This window comes from Hyla sarda, chromosome 5 (genome assembly GCF_029499605.1).
Source record: "Hyla sarda isolate aHylSar1 chromosome 5, aHylSar1.hap1, whole genome shotgun sequence".
Classification (NCBI taxonomy): domain Eukaryota; kingdom Metazoa; phylum Chordata; class Amphibia; order Anura; family Hylidae; genus Hyla; species Hyla sarda.
The window spans coordinates 95,347,046-95,364,309 of record NC_079193.1 but is presented as its reverse complement, the minus strand read 5'-3'; the positions used below and the strand labels follow the sequence as shown (position 1 = coordinate 95,364,309).

The 17,264-nt window shown below is 44.4% G+C and overlaps 1 protein-coding gene and 1 long non-coding RNA gene across 6 annotated transcripts in view; one reads left to right on the top strand and one right to left on the bottom strand.

Annotated features, from left to right (window-relative positions):
• LOC130273346 (uncharacterized) overlaps positions 1-3,144 on the bottom strand; it is a 56,708-nt gene extending 53,564 nt beyond the window's left edge. The window contains exon 1 of the long non-coding RNA XR_008843962.1: positions 3,038-3,144. This is a non-coding gene — a long non-coding RNA (uncharacterized LOC130273346). The remainder of the gene's footprint in view (positions 1-3,037) is intronic.
• Positions 1-17,264, top strand: part of SGO1 (shugoshin 1) — a 30,877-nt gene that overhangs the window by 2,468 nt on the left and 11,145 nt on the right. For 2 of the 5 annotated variants that reach the window (XM_056519966.1, XM_056519963.1), the window contains exons 1-7: positions 3,146-3,282; positions 8,277-8,438; positions 8,524-8,720; positions 9,545-9,649; positions 10,234-10,307; positions 11,202-11,335; positions 12,127-12,978. In XM_056519966.1, the coding sequence (XP_056375941.1) occupies positions 8,297-8,438; positions 8,524-8,720; positions 9,545-9,649; positions 10,234-10,307; positions 11,202-11,335; positions 12,127-12,978 (1,504 nt within the window). In that variant the 5' untranslated portion in view covers positions 3,146-3,282; positions 8,277-8,296. Of the gene's footprint in view, positions 1-3,145; positions 3,283-6,844; positions 6,912-8,276; positions 8,439-8,523; positions 8,721-9,544; positions 9,650-10,022; positions 10,101-10,233; positions 10,308-11,201; positions 11,336-12,126; positions 12,979-17,264 lie in introns of those variants that run through there. The other 3 variants (XM_056519964.1, XM_056519965.1, XM_056519967.1) reach the window with 3 other exon arrangements.

Genomic DNA, 17,264 nt, shown 5'->3' with positions numbered 1-17,264 from the left:
CTTTAATTTCATAATGGCATGTGCTTATGTTACACTTAGTTAAACATGCTTACCAGGCCTGTTTCTATCCCGTCTGGCAGGAGTCAGAGGGCCGCACTGATGGGTGACGTCCTTCTGCACTGTGCCGACACCTCCGTGCAACGTCAGGGATGCCACCCGTCAGGCCCAGCAGTCACTGCAGCTCACGTAAAGTGGCCACGGCCGCAGCTCCGGGCACGGTACAATATACTGAGCTGCCGCGGTGACTGCTGCATACAATCCCCGCTCTGCGCTGACAAATACTGGCCAATGCATTGTCAGCGAATTGCCGTACCCCCGCATAACCCTTGGCGTACCCCTAGGGGGTACACGTACCCCTGGATGAGAACCCCTGCTTTAGGGACTCTTTTGGGATACTATCCAGCAATGTCTATACATCTCTGGATAGTGTGCTCCATTGCTGGGCTGACTGCTCTGCGCTGGCCCAACACTGAAGGGTTTAACTAGCGATTCTGAGCATTTATATAGATGGATGTATAATGTATATGATAAGGAGCCATCTACTTCCCCACCTGGTTCCTGTCTTTTTCTTGAATCTTCTGAAGCCCTACTTCTAGCAACGTCATGCTGTATACTGTAAAACTCCTGGGTTGTCGCAGAATGCTTAGCTCAGAAAGGGTGAACAGCAAAACAGTGATTTATATTATATTGTTAGAAAGTAAATGATCAACGTGTTTCTGGCTGCTAACCCCTAGTCACCATAGGCAGCACTAGCCAAAATTATAATCTGAAACCTTGGTGTAAAAAAGTCGCAGACCATGATACATAACCCTCTGAGTGTCTATGATAGCAAAACATCTTTAACCCCTTCAGGACCTGGACGATTTTGGTTTTAAGGGGGTACTCCGCCCCTGGACATCCTTTAGATAGAGGATAAGATGTTTGATCGCAGGGGGTTCAGCCACTGGGATCCCTGTGTACACCCGGCCGGCACACCAGTGTTCTGTACTTTCATGTTCAGAACGCCGAGTTCTGCAGGCTGTGGTCACTCGTCACACCCCCTCCCATAGACATGTGTGGTGTCCCGGTACCGCATTCTATCCGGTACCTGTGTGTATAGGTCCCCATAGCCAGAGTCCCTAGGACATGCGGCTCCTTATTGTCTAGTCCACCCCTGGTCACCTCTCATCTAGGTATTAGTTATCTAGTAATTATTTAGGATTTATATATAAAGGATTGTATAAATGTATATAAATAGTTAATTAACTGTACGGAGCGAGGCAGGACCTGCGGGTCACGTGATCAGGTAAACTCTATGGTTTTTGCTTGAGGACCTTTGGAGGTCCCTGTGACATATTGCACCCATCATTCTTTGTGACGGTGAGTGACAGATATTCGGACCAATCAGAATGAACCCGCCCCTGCCCATATAAGGGAGCGGCGGCCATTGCTATTTCTCTTTCCTCGTGGGCTGTTGACAGGGAAGGATCTGCGCTGCTGTCATCAGCGAATTTAGGCCCTAGCCTTGCGGCGACGGCTAATCTCTTCTAAACCGTGAGTGTATCAATCCCTAAGCACTCTGCAAGATCACCGGACCTTATCTATGCCCTAAATCCAGATGGATCTTCAAAATTACCTTAAATTCAGAGACTTAAAATACAATCCAAGGTCCGCAACAACTGTCAGTCACTGAACTATATAGAGACTGTTTGAATTAGACTGTTATTGTGCATTGGATGTACCGCAAGCATTTAAGTAAAGTTATCCACGTTCAAGTTCAACTACCTTGTTGACCTTTAGTCATTTTATGCATGCACCTATCATTACTGGGAAGGGCGGCGATAGGCTGGAGAATTACCTCAGCATACTAGCCCTCAGCCTGGCGTCATGAACTATAGGGTTAACCTTAACCCCTCATCTACTGAAACAACACCCCAACTACCATACACCCCCCCAAGGGCTACCCCACATGAATGGAGGAGGTGAGGCGTGACGTCACGACCATGCCCAGCTGAACTCAGCGTTCTGAACATGAAAGTTTAGAACAGCAGGGTTCCGGCCTGGAGATAGTGCAAGGTCCCAGCGGCCGGACCCCCCACGATCAGACATCTTATCCCCTATCCTTTAGATAGGGGATAAGCTGTTCAGGGGTGGTGTAGCCCTTTAGGTACTGGACCAGTTTTCATTTTAGCATTTTCGTCTTTTCCTTATCACCTTTTAAAGGTCATCTGTGGCCGAAAACATCTTATCTCCTATCCACAGGCGGCTTTCCCGTGCAGGAGGCGTTGCGGCTGCAGCATGACGCCGCGGCTGACACGCCTCCTCCATGTAGTTCTATGGGAGAGGTGGGGAGGCAGCGTTCGTGCCTCCCCGCCGCTCCTATAGAATTGTATGGGGAGGGGACGTACCGTCGACCTCACTGAGCACTAATGTGGGGGCCCCGTTTAGGAGATCACGGGGGTCTCAGCGGTCTGACCCCTTGCGATCAAACACTTATCCCCTATCCTGTGGATAGGGGATAAGTGTTATAACGCTTTAGATGTCCTTTAAGAGATACAACTTTCTTATTTTTCAATTCACAGAGCCATATAAGAATTTTTGTGCAGCCAATTGTACTTTGTAATGACCCCTTTAATGTTGCCTTAAAATGAATGGGGCAACCAAAACTACAACTCCCAGCATGCCTGGACAGCGTTTAGCTAGGAGCTGTAGTTTTGCAACAGCTAGGAGCTGTAGTTTTGCAACCTTGGTTGGGTAACCCCCTTGTATACATATGACATATCCCTAAACTAGTCCAGCACCATCTAGTGGTGTAGAGGTTGAATATCCCCACAGTCACTGATAGCGCTTACTCCGGTGTTTCCCAACCAGAATGGATCCAGCTGCTGCAAAACTATAACTCCAAACATGCCCTTACAGAGAATGCTGAGAGTTATAGATTTGAAACAGCTGGAGGCACCCTGGTTGGAAAACACTGATATTCTCTATGGCATACCACATATTCTCACATTGTTATGTGGCATGTATAAAACTAGTATAAGGAAGAACAGTTACAAACGGTTACAGATGAACTTCGTTAGGGTCATATGCCCACAACAAATATGGCGGCAGCCTTCAGAGATAACTTCCGGTTCAGACGTTCACAGCCGCTTGGATCACGTGGTACGCGCCACTCAGCGAATCACAGTGCACGGCGCTCACGTTTGAACTGACGTCTCCAATTACTGGTCTCCGAGTGTTGTGCTCCATTTTCGGGCCGCGCTGGAATAACATTGGCTTTGATACAGCTGCGGGGACATACAGGTAACGAATGGGGTCCGGGTACTGTGTAAGGAGGAGGCGCTCGGCTGTGGTCTTCGGAAGGCTCCTCACGGCGTCTGCCGGATACTGGGGGGGCCCCTGGTCAGTGTCCTGGTCTCTGCCCGTCATAGGGGGAGGAAACATGGAGAGCTGTGGTGTCTGGTCACCTGCTGTACAACTACAACCCCCAGTATGCCACGACGGCTTTGCTTGCTGGGAGTTGTAGTTTCATAGCAGTCTGCAGTTGACAGTGCTTGCTGGGAGTTGTAGTGAGACTCTGATATTTGAGGTTTTGCAGGATGATGTATTTCGTAGTGCAAAACACAGGTGTAACCAAACTATGCAGAGGAACAGTGAAACAGTTGCCCATAGCAACCAATCAAAAGCCTTTTGAGAAATGGAAGCTGCTGTCAACTGCTTCACTCTTCCCCCACACAAGATTGGACACAACCCCGGTCATTTTATTACTGACCTCTATAAAGGGGCATTGCTTATAGCTCCACACAAAATTAATGTGTTTTCATTACGAGTGACGGCGACATGTAAGGGGTTAAATGGCTGAGAACAGAGTTATTGCTGAACGCAGCCACTACCCTGACGGGCTGAGCCCCCTTATGGTGCGGTAGGATTTTCTGCACTCCTGGACATTTAAATAGCAAGACCCAGAAGGAAATGTCATTAGAATTAGGAATCACAGGATTGTGCAAATGACAACAAATCCATGCACTTACACGCTTGGCATGCTATCAGTAAAGTTGTTGGTTGCCTTAGGAACGCACTGGGGCACACCAATCATCAAGTTCCACACTTGGCAGCTCACTTTTCAATTACTGACCAAAAACATCTCCGATATGCTCCACATGATTTTTTATTTTTCCAAAAACAGTACCTCCCCTGTCCTTAGCTTGTGTGTTAGAAAAGCTCATTTCCATTGAAGTGAATGGAGATATGTTGTATCTCACAACCTGAGGACAGGACTGGTGCTGTTTTTTGGAAGAAATTGGCTCTGTCTTTCTATTCCTGGATAGCCAATTTAAGGAATCTGCAAGGTACATCTGAGTGTTTTTTAATTTTATTTTTTTACATTTTTTTTTTATTAAAGCAACCTGATTCTAATAAGGAAAAAAAATTCTTATTAAATGGGCACTGTCACCAACTTTATTTATTGATATTTTGTCGTACTTATGTACTACAACATATCTCTAATATACTTTTATTATTTTGTTTTTATTAAAATGCTTTAATTTACATTTAAAAACCGGCCACTAGGGGGTCACCTTTTTCATTTAGGCTGCTCTCGCTCCCCGGCCACTCCTCCCGCACATGTCGTCGCGCCGCTGTCCCTGCACGCCCGCTGCCGGACACTGCAGTAACTGTAAGTGTAATGCGGGGGGGGGGGGGTTTATTTGTGATGGAGGGAACGGGGTATGCGGGGGGGGGGGGGTATTTGTGATGGAGGGAACGGGGTATGCGGGGGGGGGGGGGTATTTGTGATGGAGGGAACGGGGTATGTGGGGGGGGGGTATTTGTGATGGAGGGAAAGGGGTATGCGGGGGGGGGGGTATTTGTGATGGAGGGAATGGGGTATGCGGGTATTTGTGATGGAGGGAACGGGGTATGCGGGGGGGGGGTATTTGTGATGGAGGGAACGGGGTATGCGGGGGGGGGGTATTTGTGATGGAGGGAACGGGGTATGCGGGGGGGGGGTATTTGTGATGGAGGGAACGGGGTATGCGGGGGGGGATTTGTGATGGAGGGAACGGGGTATGCGGGGGGGATTTGTGATGGAGGGAACGGGGTATGCGGGGGGGATTTGTGATGGAGGGAACGGGGTATGCGGGGGGGATTTGTGATGGAGGGAACGGGGTATGCGGGGGGGATTTGTGATGGAGGGAACGGGGTATGCGGGGGGGGGATTTGTGGTGGAGGGAACGGGGTATGGCGCGGGGGGGGGGGGTTTGACGGAGGGAACGGGCTTGCGCTGTAGCGCCGTGTGGAACTAACTTATAGCTTATCTACACAGGGTGCCTCCAGCTGTTTCACTACTACAACTCCCAGCATGCCCTGACAGCCAATAGATGTCAGGGCAAGTTGGTAGTTGTAGTGGTGAAACAGCTGGAGGCACCCTGTGTAGATAAACTAAGGGGCGGAAGTCCCGTCCCCCCCAGCAGGCATCAGTGACGTGGTGCCTGCTGGGGAAGTCTGCCTGGTAGTGAGCACACTACCAGGCAGACAAAAAGTTATTTTTAAAATAGTTAAGAAAAATTAAAAGAAGGGAGGGAGTTAGGGATAGATTGGCAATAGGCAGGGACAGAAAAAAAATAGGATGGTGGGAGCTACCCTTTAACCCCTTAAAGGATTACTCCGGAATGGGAAAATTGTCCTCCATACTGCCGGCAGTAAAAAAAAAAAAAAAAGAGATACATACCTTCCTTCGCTCCTCCGGTAACCCACTCCGGTCTCCGCGGCGATCCTTTTTCTGGTTGCCGGTGGTCGGCGAGCCATACTGCACTCAGCAGGTGCCGGGGCCGAAAACGTCACACTGCCGCTCAGCCTATCGCCGGCCGAGTCGGGACTTCGCTGCGGCCGGTGATTGGCTTAGTTCAGTATGACTCACCGGCAACCAGGAAGAGAATCATGGCGGAGACCGGAGTGGGTTACCGGAGGAGCGAAGGAAGGTATATATCTCTTTATTTTTTTTACTGCCAGCAATATGGAGGACTATTTTCCATCCTGGAGAACTCCTTTAAGGACTCGGCCCATTTTGACCACGAAGGCCATGTGTGGCCGAAAACACCAGCATTTGGTACATAATACAAAACGATGTAGATTTTAAAAGCAATAAGTAGTTCTAAACTCCCTATATCTTTTTAAAAAAATGCAGCAGTATTGGAAATACTCTTAACCGCAATAAATTTTCAGATTCTACATAACTAAATTGGTTGGATAAGACTGTTCGGAAAGGGAACTTAAAGTGCGGTTCCTGTGCTTGGTGCTCAGATATGGTTACTGACACAAATCATTTCATAGGTGTTACTATATCAATACGGGACTGCATTTGTTGCCGCACCGCAAGCCTTGTTTATGCCATCGTCTCTGTTTTAAACTGGGTGCACTATTAAAGTTTTGAATACCCGCTCGCTTCAGGGAGCATGTATACTCCCTATAGATGGGGGAAAAGGACATAGATTAATCTCAGGTGCGCAAGGCACACGGAGGAGATTAAAAATGCCTGAGAATGTTTGGCATTTAAAGGGTGCTCCCGCGGGATGGCATAGACAAACAAGCTATTGTTTCCATTATCCATCGGGCCTCACATTGTAACAAGGGCTTTAGGTAACGCAGGGTTTAATGATAGACAAGACTGTATGTTTTGCTAGTTATTTAATTGTTTATGTAGATACCGATGTACTTTAATGGTAACTTGTTGTAGTACATTTGTTTGTACACACCCCTTCACCTGCGTCATATGGGTGTGAATTAATACCTCCCCCTGTACTAGTGAACCCTAGTCTGATGAAACACCATGGCGGTGTGAACAGTACTGTCCCTTTGGTCTCTTCAGTGGCGTCCCATTTGGTCCTGATATGTTTTAACTGCACCAAGCAATAAAGAATAGAGCACTACAGGCGGTGAGTGAACGCTCTTCATTCTCTTTTCATCTTGCAAGATCGTGATTTGTACACTATAAAGATTGTGCACCTTCGCAACTCGTCTGTTCCGCCGGTGTGTTTGGGCTCATACAAGCAGTGAAGCTTCACCTGCACAGGAGTGTTGTGCTACCGGTGTGTCTCATTCTATTAATTGTAATCCTATAGTATGCCATAGGCTGTCCGGGCATGCTGGGAGTAGTAGTTTTACAACAGCTGGAGGGCCACTGTAGGTATAGTATATTATACAGACCCCTGTCCATCCCAGAACCCTGACTCACCTTCCCAGTTGCTGCAGGGACCGTCCGGGGAGGGTGGTCCAGGCCATCCATCCTTCCTGTAGTGTCCGGCGGCATTCCGGGTAGAGGGTGAACCGGTCCGGGCTGTCCTTCTTCTCCGGGGGTCCTCTTCTCCGCTCCGGCCTAGTAACGCTGCATAGGCGCCGCTGCGCAGTGACGTCCGTGCGCAGCGACGCACCTTACGTCACGGCGTAGCGGCGTCTATGCAGCGTACTAGGCCGAAGCCTGCCCGGAGTGGAGAAGAGGGCCCCCGGAGAAGGACAGCCCGGACCGGTTCACCCTCTACCCGGAATGCCGCCGGACACTACAGGAAGCATAGATGGCCCGGACCACCCCCATTATGGGTAAGTTTAATTTTTTTTATTTACTCGGAGGGTGGGGGAGGGGCCCGACCGGTATAGCGATATGGGCAAAAATCCATACCGTGGGAGAAAAAAAAAACGGTATCCGGTTCATACCGGTATACCGCCCAGCACTACAATCACAAGGAGCCGATCTGACCCCTGAACCACCAGTGACATGCACTGTAAGTGTTTAAATGCTGCTGTCAGCATTGACAGCAGCATTGAAACAGTTAAAAACAGCTGGCAATGAAGACAGCTCCCCGCCAGCTATTAGCAGTGGCCCTCAGCTGCTGAAAGCACAGCTCCTGTGCCTGCTCGTAGATCTCCTGATGGGTTCCATCACGTAGGTTTTTCCACAAAGGGATGAGGTTGCTCCCCAGCCATCTCCAGCCGGTTTGGCCAATTGAGATGATTGGGTGCTGAAACAGCGGAATCAGCTGTGTTTTGTAAGTTCACATCTGTGCTGCTGTTTCTGGCCCATTGTAGGAACAGAACAATGTAAATAACAGCAGTGCTGTTTCTGCACACAGGCCATGCTCCACAGACTCCCCATTATGTGGTCTTTCATTTTACCAGGAAAAAAAGCACAACATGCTGCATTTTTTATGTATTTTTATTTACTAAATCTACAACCAATGCTTCTTATAGAATGTCCAATGCAGATGTGATCCCAGCTTTCATGCATTCTAATTTTGATGTTGCAGTGTACTGAGCCTCTGAAAAGATGGCTAAAGAAAGGTGTGTTAAGAAGAGCTTTCAGGACAGCCTGGAGGACATAAAGGAACGGATGAAAGAGAAGAGAACGAAAAAGCTGTCAAAGGTGGCGACTGTCAACAAGCCTTTATCAGCCAAAGTGCAGATTATCAGTAAGAGCTTTACCTTCTAGTCTGTGGAGTAGTGCAGGTTGTACTTGTCACATTATGGGTTTTAATTTTATTTTTTTCACCTCAGGCAACACCTCTGTAACAGTGAAGAGTTTCCAGGCTAACAATAAGGCCCTCGCCCTAGCTCTGGAAGCTGAAAAATGTAAGACCAGGCAAGCTCAGGATCTTATTCTTCATCTAAAGCGAGAGCACCAGAGGCTGATGTTTGAGATCTTTATGTTAAGGCGGAAGCTGAATATGCAGCAAGGAAACAATTCATCAGAAGTGAGTATTCTGTGCATGGTCTGCAATATCATGGCATAATGAGAAGAACAGAACTGTCTATGCTTGTAGGGGTTTAAGCCAGGTACTCCAGTTTTCTCCCACCGTGTAGATGTTTTATTTGGTTCCTTTACATGCATGGACAGTGAGGCTTATTGTAAAGTAGGGTCATCTATGAGCCACCCTGGGTGCAGATAAGGTTACATTCTGTATTCAGCACTGAGGAATATGGTAGTGCTATATTAGCAAATAGAGTACCTGAAATACTCCTGTACGCACACCAGTTTGTAATTCAATCACTGTAAGGGTATGTTCACACTGCAGATTTCCCGCGGAATTCCATGTGCGAAATTCCTTAAGTGGAATCCAGCGTAGTGATCATTACAATCAGTGTGAATGGGTCTTCCACAAGACCCGTCCACACTGAGGAATTTCAGCGGTGGACAATTCCGATGCTCAAATTGTTCCGCCCAAAGAAGGAACATGTTCATTCTTTGCGAGGAAGTCCGAGCACTGCATAGCCGTCAATGGTGACGGCGCTGTGCCACACGGTCCTACCGCCAAAGTATTTTTGGAGATAGCCGAAAGACGGAATCTACAGTGTGAACATACCCTAAAAAGGATAAATTAAAAACTTAAATTTTTCCTTTAGCCAGTGTTATGGAGCTCCCAAAGTTTATTTTACAAAAGTAGGGCTGTTCCACTGAATTGGCCTAGATTTGGTGTCCTGGGCCCATATGTTGTAAATATTTCCTATAAAAAGATGCTAACTAGCAAAGTGTGAACCTATATGATTCTTTCATAATGTCCTACATTTTTTTTCCTAGGCAAAATTGGAATCCTTGAAGGAAATAATTGCCAAGGTTACTCACAATTTGCTAGAGACAGCCAATCTGCTTGGTCCTGCACATGCCTTGTGTTCCAGTAGTGGAGTGAGTAGTATTAAATACCTAACTTTTTGGCTCACCGGTTGCTAACCAAAACCTATTTCTAATACGGTTTAATAAAACATTCCCCTCCCTTTTTTTCTGTAAAACCTGTCTCTAAACATCTGACTGTTTAACAGCAGCCCCTCCTGCCTCTTACAAACTCAATGGGACTTCTCTCTGCCAGGCAGAACTGACAGAGCCCTTAGTCAATGATAAGAACAGCTGATGGTTTGTGTCGGACTAATTCTAGGGCTCTGTGTGGCAGACAGTTTTCTGGGCAGTAAGCACCTAAAAATGTGAAGGAGGGTGGCAGGTAAAACCATGTGTCTGCCACTGCCATTTTCAGTCATACACATCCACGTCTTTCTCTAGCAGATAGAAGTCTTTCTGAGGGCTCATGAGGGGAGGCAGGAGGAGCTGCTGTGAAATCAATCAGGCGTTTTGTGACAGAAAGGTAGGGATTTTTTTTATTTAAATTTTTTTTTTTTTTTTTTTTTTTTTAGCATTACTACAACTAGTGAGTAGAAAAGTTGTCCACAATGGTTTTTAAAATAATATTTTAAATATATATTTTAATTTTTTGTCAGAGCCAAGCAAGTACCCCAGCATCCGTGGAGGTGAAACGCTCTACTCCTTCTCCCATAGTGGCTCCTGAACCTTTGTGAGTTTACTTCATTTTCCATGTTTAAAAGGCTTCGGCCCCATGAGTAGCCCTTCATGTTTTTACTGCTTGCTAAATGTCATAATGGTGTCCTTTTTTTTTTTTTTAGTAACATTTTGAGCAGAAGTTTACAGGAGGTTGGTATATGGGGCTTTAGCAGGGTCAGAAACCTAGCTTTTCTTGGAAAAGACAGGGGTTGGCATTGACATCCACTTGCTTGGTCTCTAGAGGGGAGATGTTTGAATTTGCTGCTCATCAATTAACCCCTTACTGACCCATGACATACATGTACGTCATGACCGGGAAGGTTTTCCCAACCTATGATGTACATGTACGTCATGCAGATACTGGCCGCTACTCGCAGAATCCCACCGCGTTCCGTAAGATGGTGGCTGTCACTAATAGCCAGCCATCTTGCCTCAGGACCTTGGGGGTTTCGTCCAAACAAGAGTTTCAAACATAGAGAAATTAAAAAAAAAATTATCTTTTTTACAATGTTTTTCACAAAAATCGCTTCATGTATCAACAAAAATTTACCACTAATATAAATTACAATATGTCTAGAAAAAAGTCTCAATCACTTTGCCAGGTAAAAGCAGTTCAAAGTCATTACCACTTAAAGAGATACATGTCAGATTTGAAAAAACGGACTGGGTCATAAAGGGGTTAAGTAATGCACAGTCAAGTCAAGCACAGTACTAGGTATAAAAAAAAAAAAAAATATGAAAGACTATTTTTCTTTTATATCCATTGCTATAGTTATCTCAAACTGTCAAAAAGGTTAAAAACTTCTATATAACAGCATTGATGGCATGTTTTAGTGACAACCCTTGTGAAGGTGTAAGAATTTCCTTTGTTCTTGTAGTTGCTTTTAATGTGTTCCGTCAATTTCAGGGCAGAGATGTGTAAGCCAGCCCCAGATGCACAGAGGAATTTCAGGCGTGTGTTGGAAGGAGCAATTCCTGGCAAAAGAAGGCGGCAAGAAGAAACCTCTGAGAAGGGGACTTCAGGAAACCGCATATCTAAAGGTTAGAAACTGTCTTAACATTCTTTTTATTCTAGCCTCTTCCAGCTCCTAAATACTAACTTGGACAGGAAAAGTTCTCACTCTGTGCGGCTTGGTCAATTGGGATGCAAATACTAAGAACATTTAAATACAAAGTGTCATATATTTTCTTTACACTAATTTGAGTTGCTTCATCATAGATGGCTCCATCTTCTGTTACGTCATGTCACTGTTATATTCCATTGTTTTCTGCCACAGAGGGTCACATCCCTGGCCAGGGTGCCACTTATTACAAAAAAAGGTGTAAAGGTACCCGCATTATCCTGAGTATAAGGGGGGGTGCTGGCCACTGACTAGAAATGTTAGCTTATTGAATTTGAGCACACCTGACTAGCACTTTTATAAGCTTTATGCTGCCTTATTTATTTTTTACTTTTCTTTTTTTTTACCTAATTACTGAATTACATTGCATGTTTATAAATGGTGGTTAAATATCAGGGAAAGTCTTGTGTGCACATTTATAATTCCCCGCACCAGCATAGTGTCAAAATTGTGCAGTGTTTTTTTTTTTTTGTACAAGCACAGTCTGTGCAAAAAGTGTTGCCCAAAATTTGTGCAAGTTTTCTTTTCTGCACTTGGAGCTGGGAATCCTAAATTCCCCCCTTTATGCTGAGTAGTGAAACAAATACTGTAAATGTACTGCTGTGTAAATCAATATAAATAGTTGAACACCGCATAAAATGTGCAGCTCATACAGTACTTATGAACATTCCCATATTAGGGTGCATTTACTTTAATTTCTTTAATTTCTAGGACGTACATTTAGCTCCAGTCAGCGCAAGTCTGAGCATGAAAAACCTGAAGAGGAGGCTGAATACGATAATAGTTTTTTAAAAAATGTGTCTTTAAGACGCCGTGCCTCTAGTCTAAATGTCTGTATAGAGGAATCTTCCATTGTCAAGTCACTGGAAGAAGAGCAAAACTTGGATTCCAGGTGTGGTGTATTTGATAAGGAAATAATCCTTCCTGCTGAAGAAGGCCTAAATAATGATGATGTAATGGACATGTACTCCAATGAAAGCCCCTCAAAAGAAGAATTTATTCCATTTACAGACAATTGTCAGATATCAAGTTCAACCCCTGAACCCAAAGCAAAGCAAACGCAGTCTGTTAAAGCCAAAATGGAGTCTCGCCCTGGAAGGGAAAAGGTAAGGAGAGGCAAAGCTGATGGCCAACCTCCTGTCCCACTGAAAAAGCCTTGGGAAAAGTCCAAACCAAGAGCTAGATCAAAGAGTCGAGAGAGGGGTGCAAGCAGGCCCGTCGCCTCCAAAGACAAAGTGAACACCTCTATAAATTCAGGTGATGCTTATGATTTTGCCTTTGAGGAAAGCATACATGTCACACCATTTAGACAAACTAAGCCAAGCAGTAACCCTGAAGAGAATGAAGAGCCAGTCCAGGAACAGTCCATAAAAAGCAGCAGTAGCAGTGATGAAGAGCTAAATGACAGCCTGTATGTGCCTGCTAAAGCCAAGGCAAAAAATGGTAACGGGGAGAAAAATCCTGCAGCACTACCTTTAAGGCCGAGGTCCAAAAGAAACAAGGAATTGCAACAGCAATGTGTGGAGCAGACTGAAAATAAGAGCAGTGAACAGACTAAACAAGGTATGGATGATAAATGTGTCTTAAAATTATATAGCACAACAATGTGCTCTCTTTTCGGAGAAAAATAGTGTTGTACAGCGGAATTCTTTAGACATAAAAGTATCAAAAAAATCTTACACATCATATATCAGAATTTTGGTGCAATATATGCCTAATTCTTTCCCTACTTCAATCCCCCATAAGCAGTAAAGTTAGGCAAGTGCCGTCAGGGTGGGGCTGACTCGTTAATTGTCCAGCATCTCTATCCCCTGTCACTGCCTGCCTCCTCCTTCTTCATTTGATTGACAGCTTCTTTTCTGTGTACTATAGGAGATAGAGATGCTGGTGACTTCAATCATCCCCGCCCTGTGCGCAATTGCCTATAGCCGCTACCAGGGGCGGGGATTAGTTACTGTGTAAACCCACACAACATATTCCCTTTTAGGATAAATGTACACTAGTAAGTCTTGCTGCAGATTTCTCATGCCAAAAGACAGTACAGCAAATCTGCAGTAGGTTAGTCACCAAAGTAAATTTTATTTTTGAAATCTTATCTATACACAGCAAAAAAATTTCCTGACTAACTGACCTGCCTTGCAGATTTTAAAATCTGCATAATGTCAGTTTACATTAAGGCTTTGTTTTGGATTTTCCCACCAAAATCAGTCTAACACTAAGCCCTGGTTCAAAGGGGTCCTTCAGAGTGGGAAAAATGTTATTTAACCCCTTAAGGACAGAGGGTTTTTCAGTTTTTGCATTTTTGTTTTTTTCTTCACCTTCTAAAAATAACACTTTCAATTTTGCACCTAAAAATCCATATGATGGCTTATTTTTTGCGCCACCAATTCTACTTTGCAATGACCTTTTTACCCCAAAATCTACAGCGAAACGGAAAAAAAAATCACTGTGCGACAAAATGGAAGAAAAAAACATCATTTTGTAACTTTTGCGGCCTTTTGTTTCCACGCAGTACATTTTATTTTTTTTTGTAAAAATAACACCTTATCTTTATTCTGCAGGAAAATTTATACATTTAAAATTGTCCTATTCTGACCACTATAACTTTTTATTTTTCCATGTACGGGGCGGTATGAGGGCTCATTTTTTGCACCGTCTGGAGTTTTTATCGGTACCATTTCTGTTTTGATCGGACTTTTTGATCGCTTTTTATTAATTTTTTTTTTTTATGGTATAAAAAGTTACCAAAAATACGCTATTTTGGACTTTGGGATTTTTTTGCGCGTACGCCATTGACCGTGCGGTTTAATTAATGATATATTTTTATAGTTCGAACATTTACGCACGCGGCGATACCACAGGTTTGTTTTTATTTACAGTTTTTTTTTTTTATTGGGAAAAGGGGGGTGATTCAAACTTTTATTAGGGAAGGGGCTAAATGATCTTTAACTTTTTTTTTTTTTTCACTTTTTTTTTGCAATCTTATAGCTCCCATAGGGGACTATAACATGCTGTACACTGATCACTGCCATTGCATTCAATGGCATGGATCAGTGTTATCGGTGGTTGATTGCTCAATCCCCGATTTCAGGCTTGGAGCAATCAATCGCCGATTGGACGCACAGGAGGCAGGTAAGGCACCTTCTGCTGCTTCCTAGCTGATCGGACATCACGATTTTACCAAGATGGTTCCGATCAGCTCGACTGAGCTGCTGGGAAGCTTTTACTTTCACTTTAGACGCAGAAATCAACTTTGATCGCCGCGTCTAAAGAGTTAATGCCGGACATCAGCCCGATCGGTGATATCCGGCATTAGCCACAGGTCCTGGTTGCGTATAGCAACCTGCTGAGCGTGCGTCATACCTCAGGAGACTCTTATGGACGTCCATATGCGTTAAGGGACTAAGGACCCATGACGTTCCGGTACATCATGAGTCCGCTGTATAACGTGGGGCAACGGCCGGGACCCGTGGCTAATAGTGTGCGGCACTGATTGCTATTAACCCTCTAGATGCAGCATTCAAATTTGATCACCGCGTCTAAAGTGAAACTAAACTAATGCCGGTTAGCTCAGGGGGCTGTTCGGGATAAGGGAATACAGATCATTTAACACCTCCCCTAATAAGTTTGAATCACCCCCCTTTTCCCATTAAAAACAAAAAACATTGTAAATAAAATTAAACATGTGGTATCGCCACTTGCGCAAATGTCCGAATTACAAAAATATATCATTTACGGTCAATGGCGTACGCGCAAAAAAATTCCAACGTCCAAAATAGAGTATTTTAGGTCACTTTTTATATCAAGAAATTAATAAAAAGCGATTAAGTCCGATCAATACAAAAATGGTACCGCTAAAAACTTCAGATCACGGCGTAAAAAATTAGCCCTGATACCGCCCCATTTGCGGAAAAATAAAGTTATAGGGGTCAGAAGATGACAATTTTAAACGTATACATTTTCCTGCATGTAGTTATGATTTTTTTCCAGAAGTACGACAAAATCAAACCTGTATAAGTAGGGTATCATTTTAATCATATGGACCTACAGAATAAAGATCAGGTGTCATTTTTACCGAAAAATTTACTGCGTAGAAACGGAAGCCCCCAAAAGTTACAAAATGGCGTTTCACCGTAGATTTTTGGGTAAAATGACTGATGTCATTACAAAGTAGAATTGGTGGCGCAAAAAATAAGCCATCATATGGAATTTTAGGGGAAAAATTGAAATAATTTAGTTTTTTCATCCTTACCTTTAAAAAAATCATTAGTGCAAAAAACTGAAAAACCCCAGGTCCTTAAGGGGTTAAATTAAGTAGTGCCAGAAACTTCTACAGATTTGTAAATTATGTCTCTTATGCTATTATTGTGTCTAAAAATCTTTAAGGGGTACTCCGCCCCTAGACATCTTTCCTGTCTGAACACAGTGCTCTCTGCTGCCACCTCTGCCAGTGTCAGGAATTGTCCAGAGCAAAAGCAAATCCCAATATCGAACCTCTCCTGCTCAGATCTGTTCCTGTCATGACCAAAAGTGGCATCAGACAGCACTATGGCCAGACTGGACAGAACCACACAACTTTCTCCTTTGGAGCATACAGCAGCTGAAAGTACTGCAAGGCTTAAACGTTACCATTGTTTTGACCGGCGGCAGGATACGGATGCTATCCCATTACCAAGACCAGCACTGATACTCACATCGTCAGACGGCCTGCCTGATGTTTCATACTGGAATTCCCATAGACTTGAATGGGGCTATCCTGCTGTTTCCTGAGCAAAAGTATAAAGCTTTTGGCGAACATTGCACCACAATTATTGAAAATTTTTCTATGAACAGCAAATAATAATATATGAAATCTCCAAATGGCTCTTGGCATAAAAAAAATACTCCTTTCTCTTCCCCTGTCCTGAAGGCCTATTCCTGCTATGGGTATTGCTGTGTCTTCTGAATTTTAATCGTAATGGTAGGAGAGTGACTGTCGGGTTCCTTGGGAACCATACCATGCAATAGGCATCTTTTGGAAAGCTCCTTCAAAAAAAAGGTTTTAGGCTTTGTGTAGTTGTCTAGTTAACCAAAGTGCCTGTTCTCCCTACATACCCTGCCATCATTTTAAAGCTTGGCCACACACGCTTTACTTGAACTTGCCTTTTAAAAACTAGTTTTCTCTATCTGCTCCATTGGGGGACACAGACCGTGGGTGTATCTTGCTGTCTCTAGGAGGTGTGACACAATGGTAATAAGAAAAAGTCAGCTCCTCCCAGCAGGATATACCCGCCTTCAGGCTCTGAGCTAGTCAGTTCAGTTTAAGCTTAGTGTCTGAAGGAGGTGGACTGGTCGGGGCTATCCAGACCAGGTCTTTTAGTTTTTTTGTTTTCCTAGTATAGGGACGTGTTAGTTTTTTTTATTCCTTTTTCTTTCCGTTTTCAGGTGGGGACTCAAGAATTGCGGTTCACTGTTTCCCCATTGCGAGTAAGGGGGCACAGACATTGCGTATATGCTCTGTTAATGCTCCAACAGAAACAGGACCCCCCATTTATTTTCTGGAATATGAAATCCAGAGGAGAATTGTATCTTAAGGTGGGTCATAGGCCGGCGTAGTATATTATCGTTGGGGCAGTGGAGATGTTCCTAGTTAAGATGACCAGGGGTAAGGGTCCCCAAAGACTGCAGGGTTTTCAGCATATTACAGGCTGTGTCGTGCTAGAAATAGCTGTCAGCTATTTCTAGCACGACAACGGGCTATTTTCCATCTCAAATCCCACATGAATTGTCAATCTTCGCACGTCATTTATCTGATCACCTGTATATGTAAAAAGCAGTATGTTGGTCGGACGACACAACCCTTGCATCTG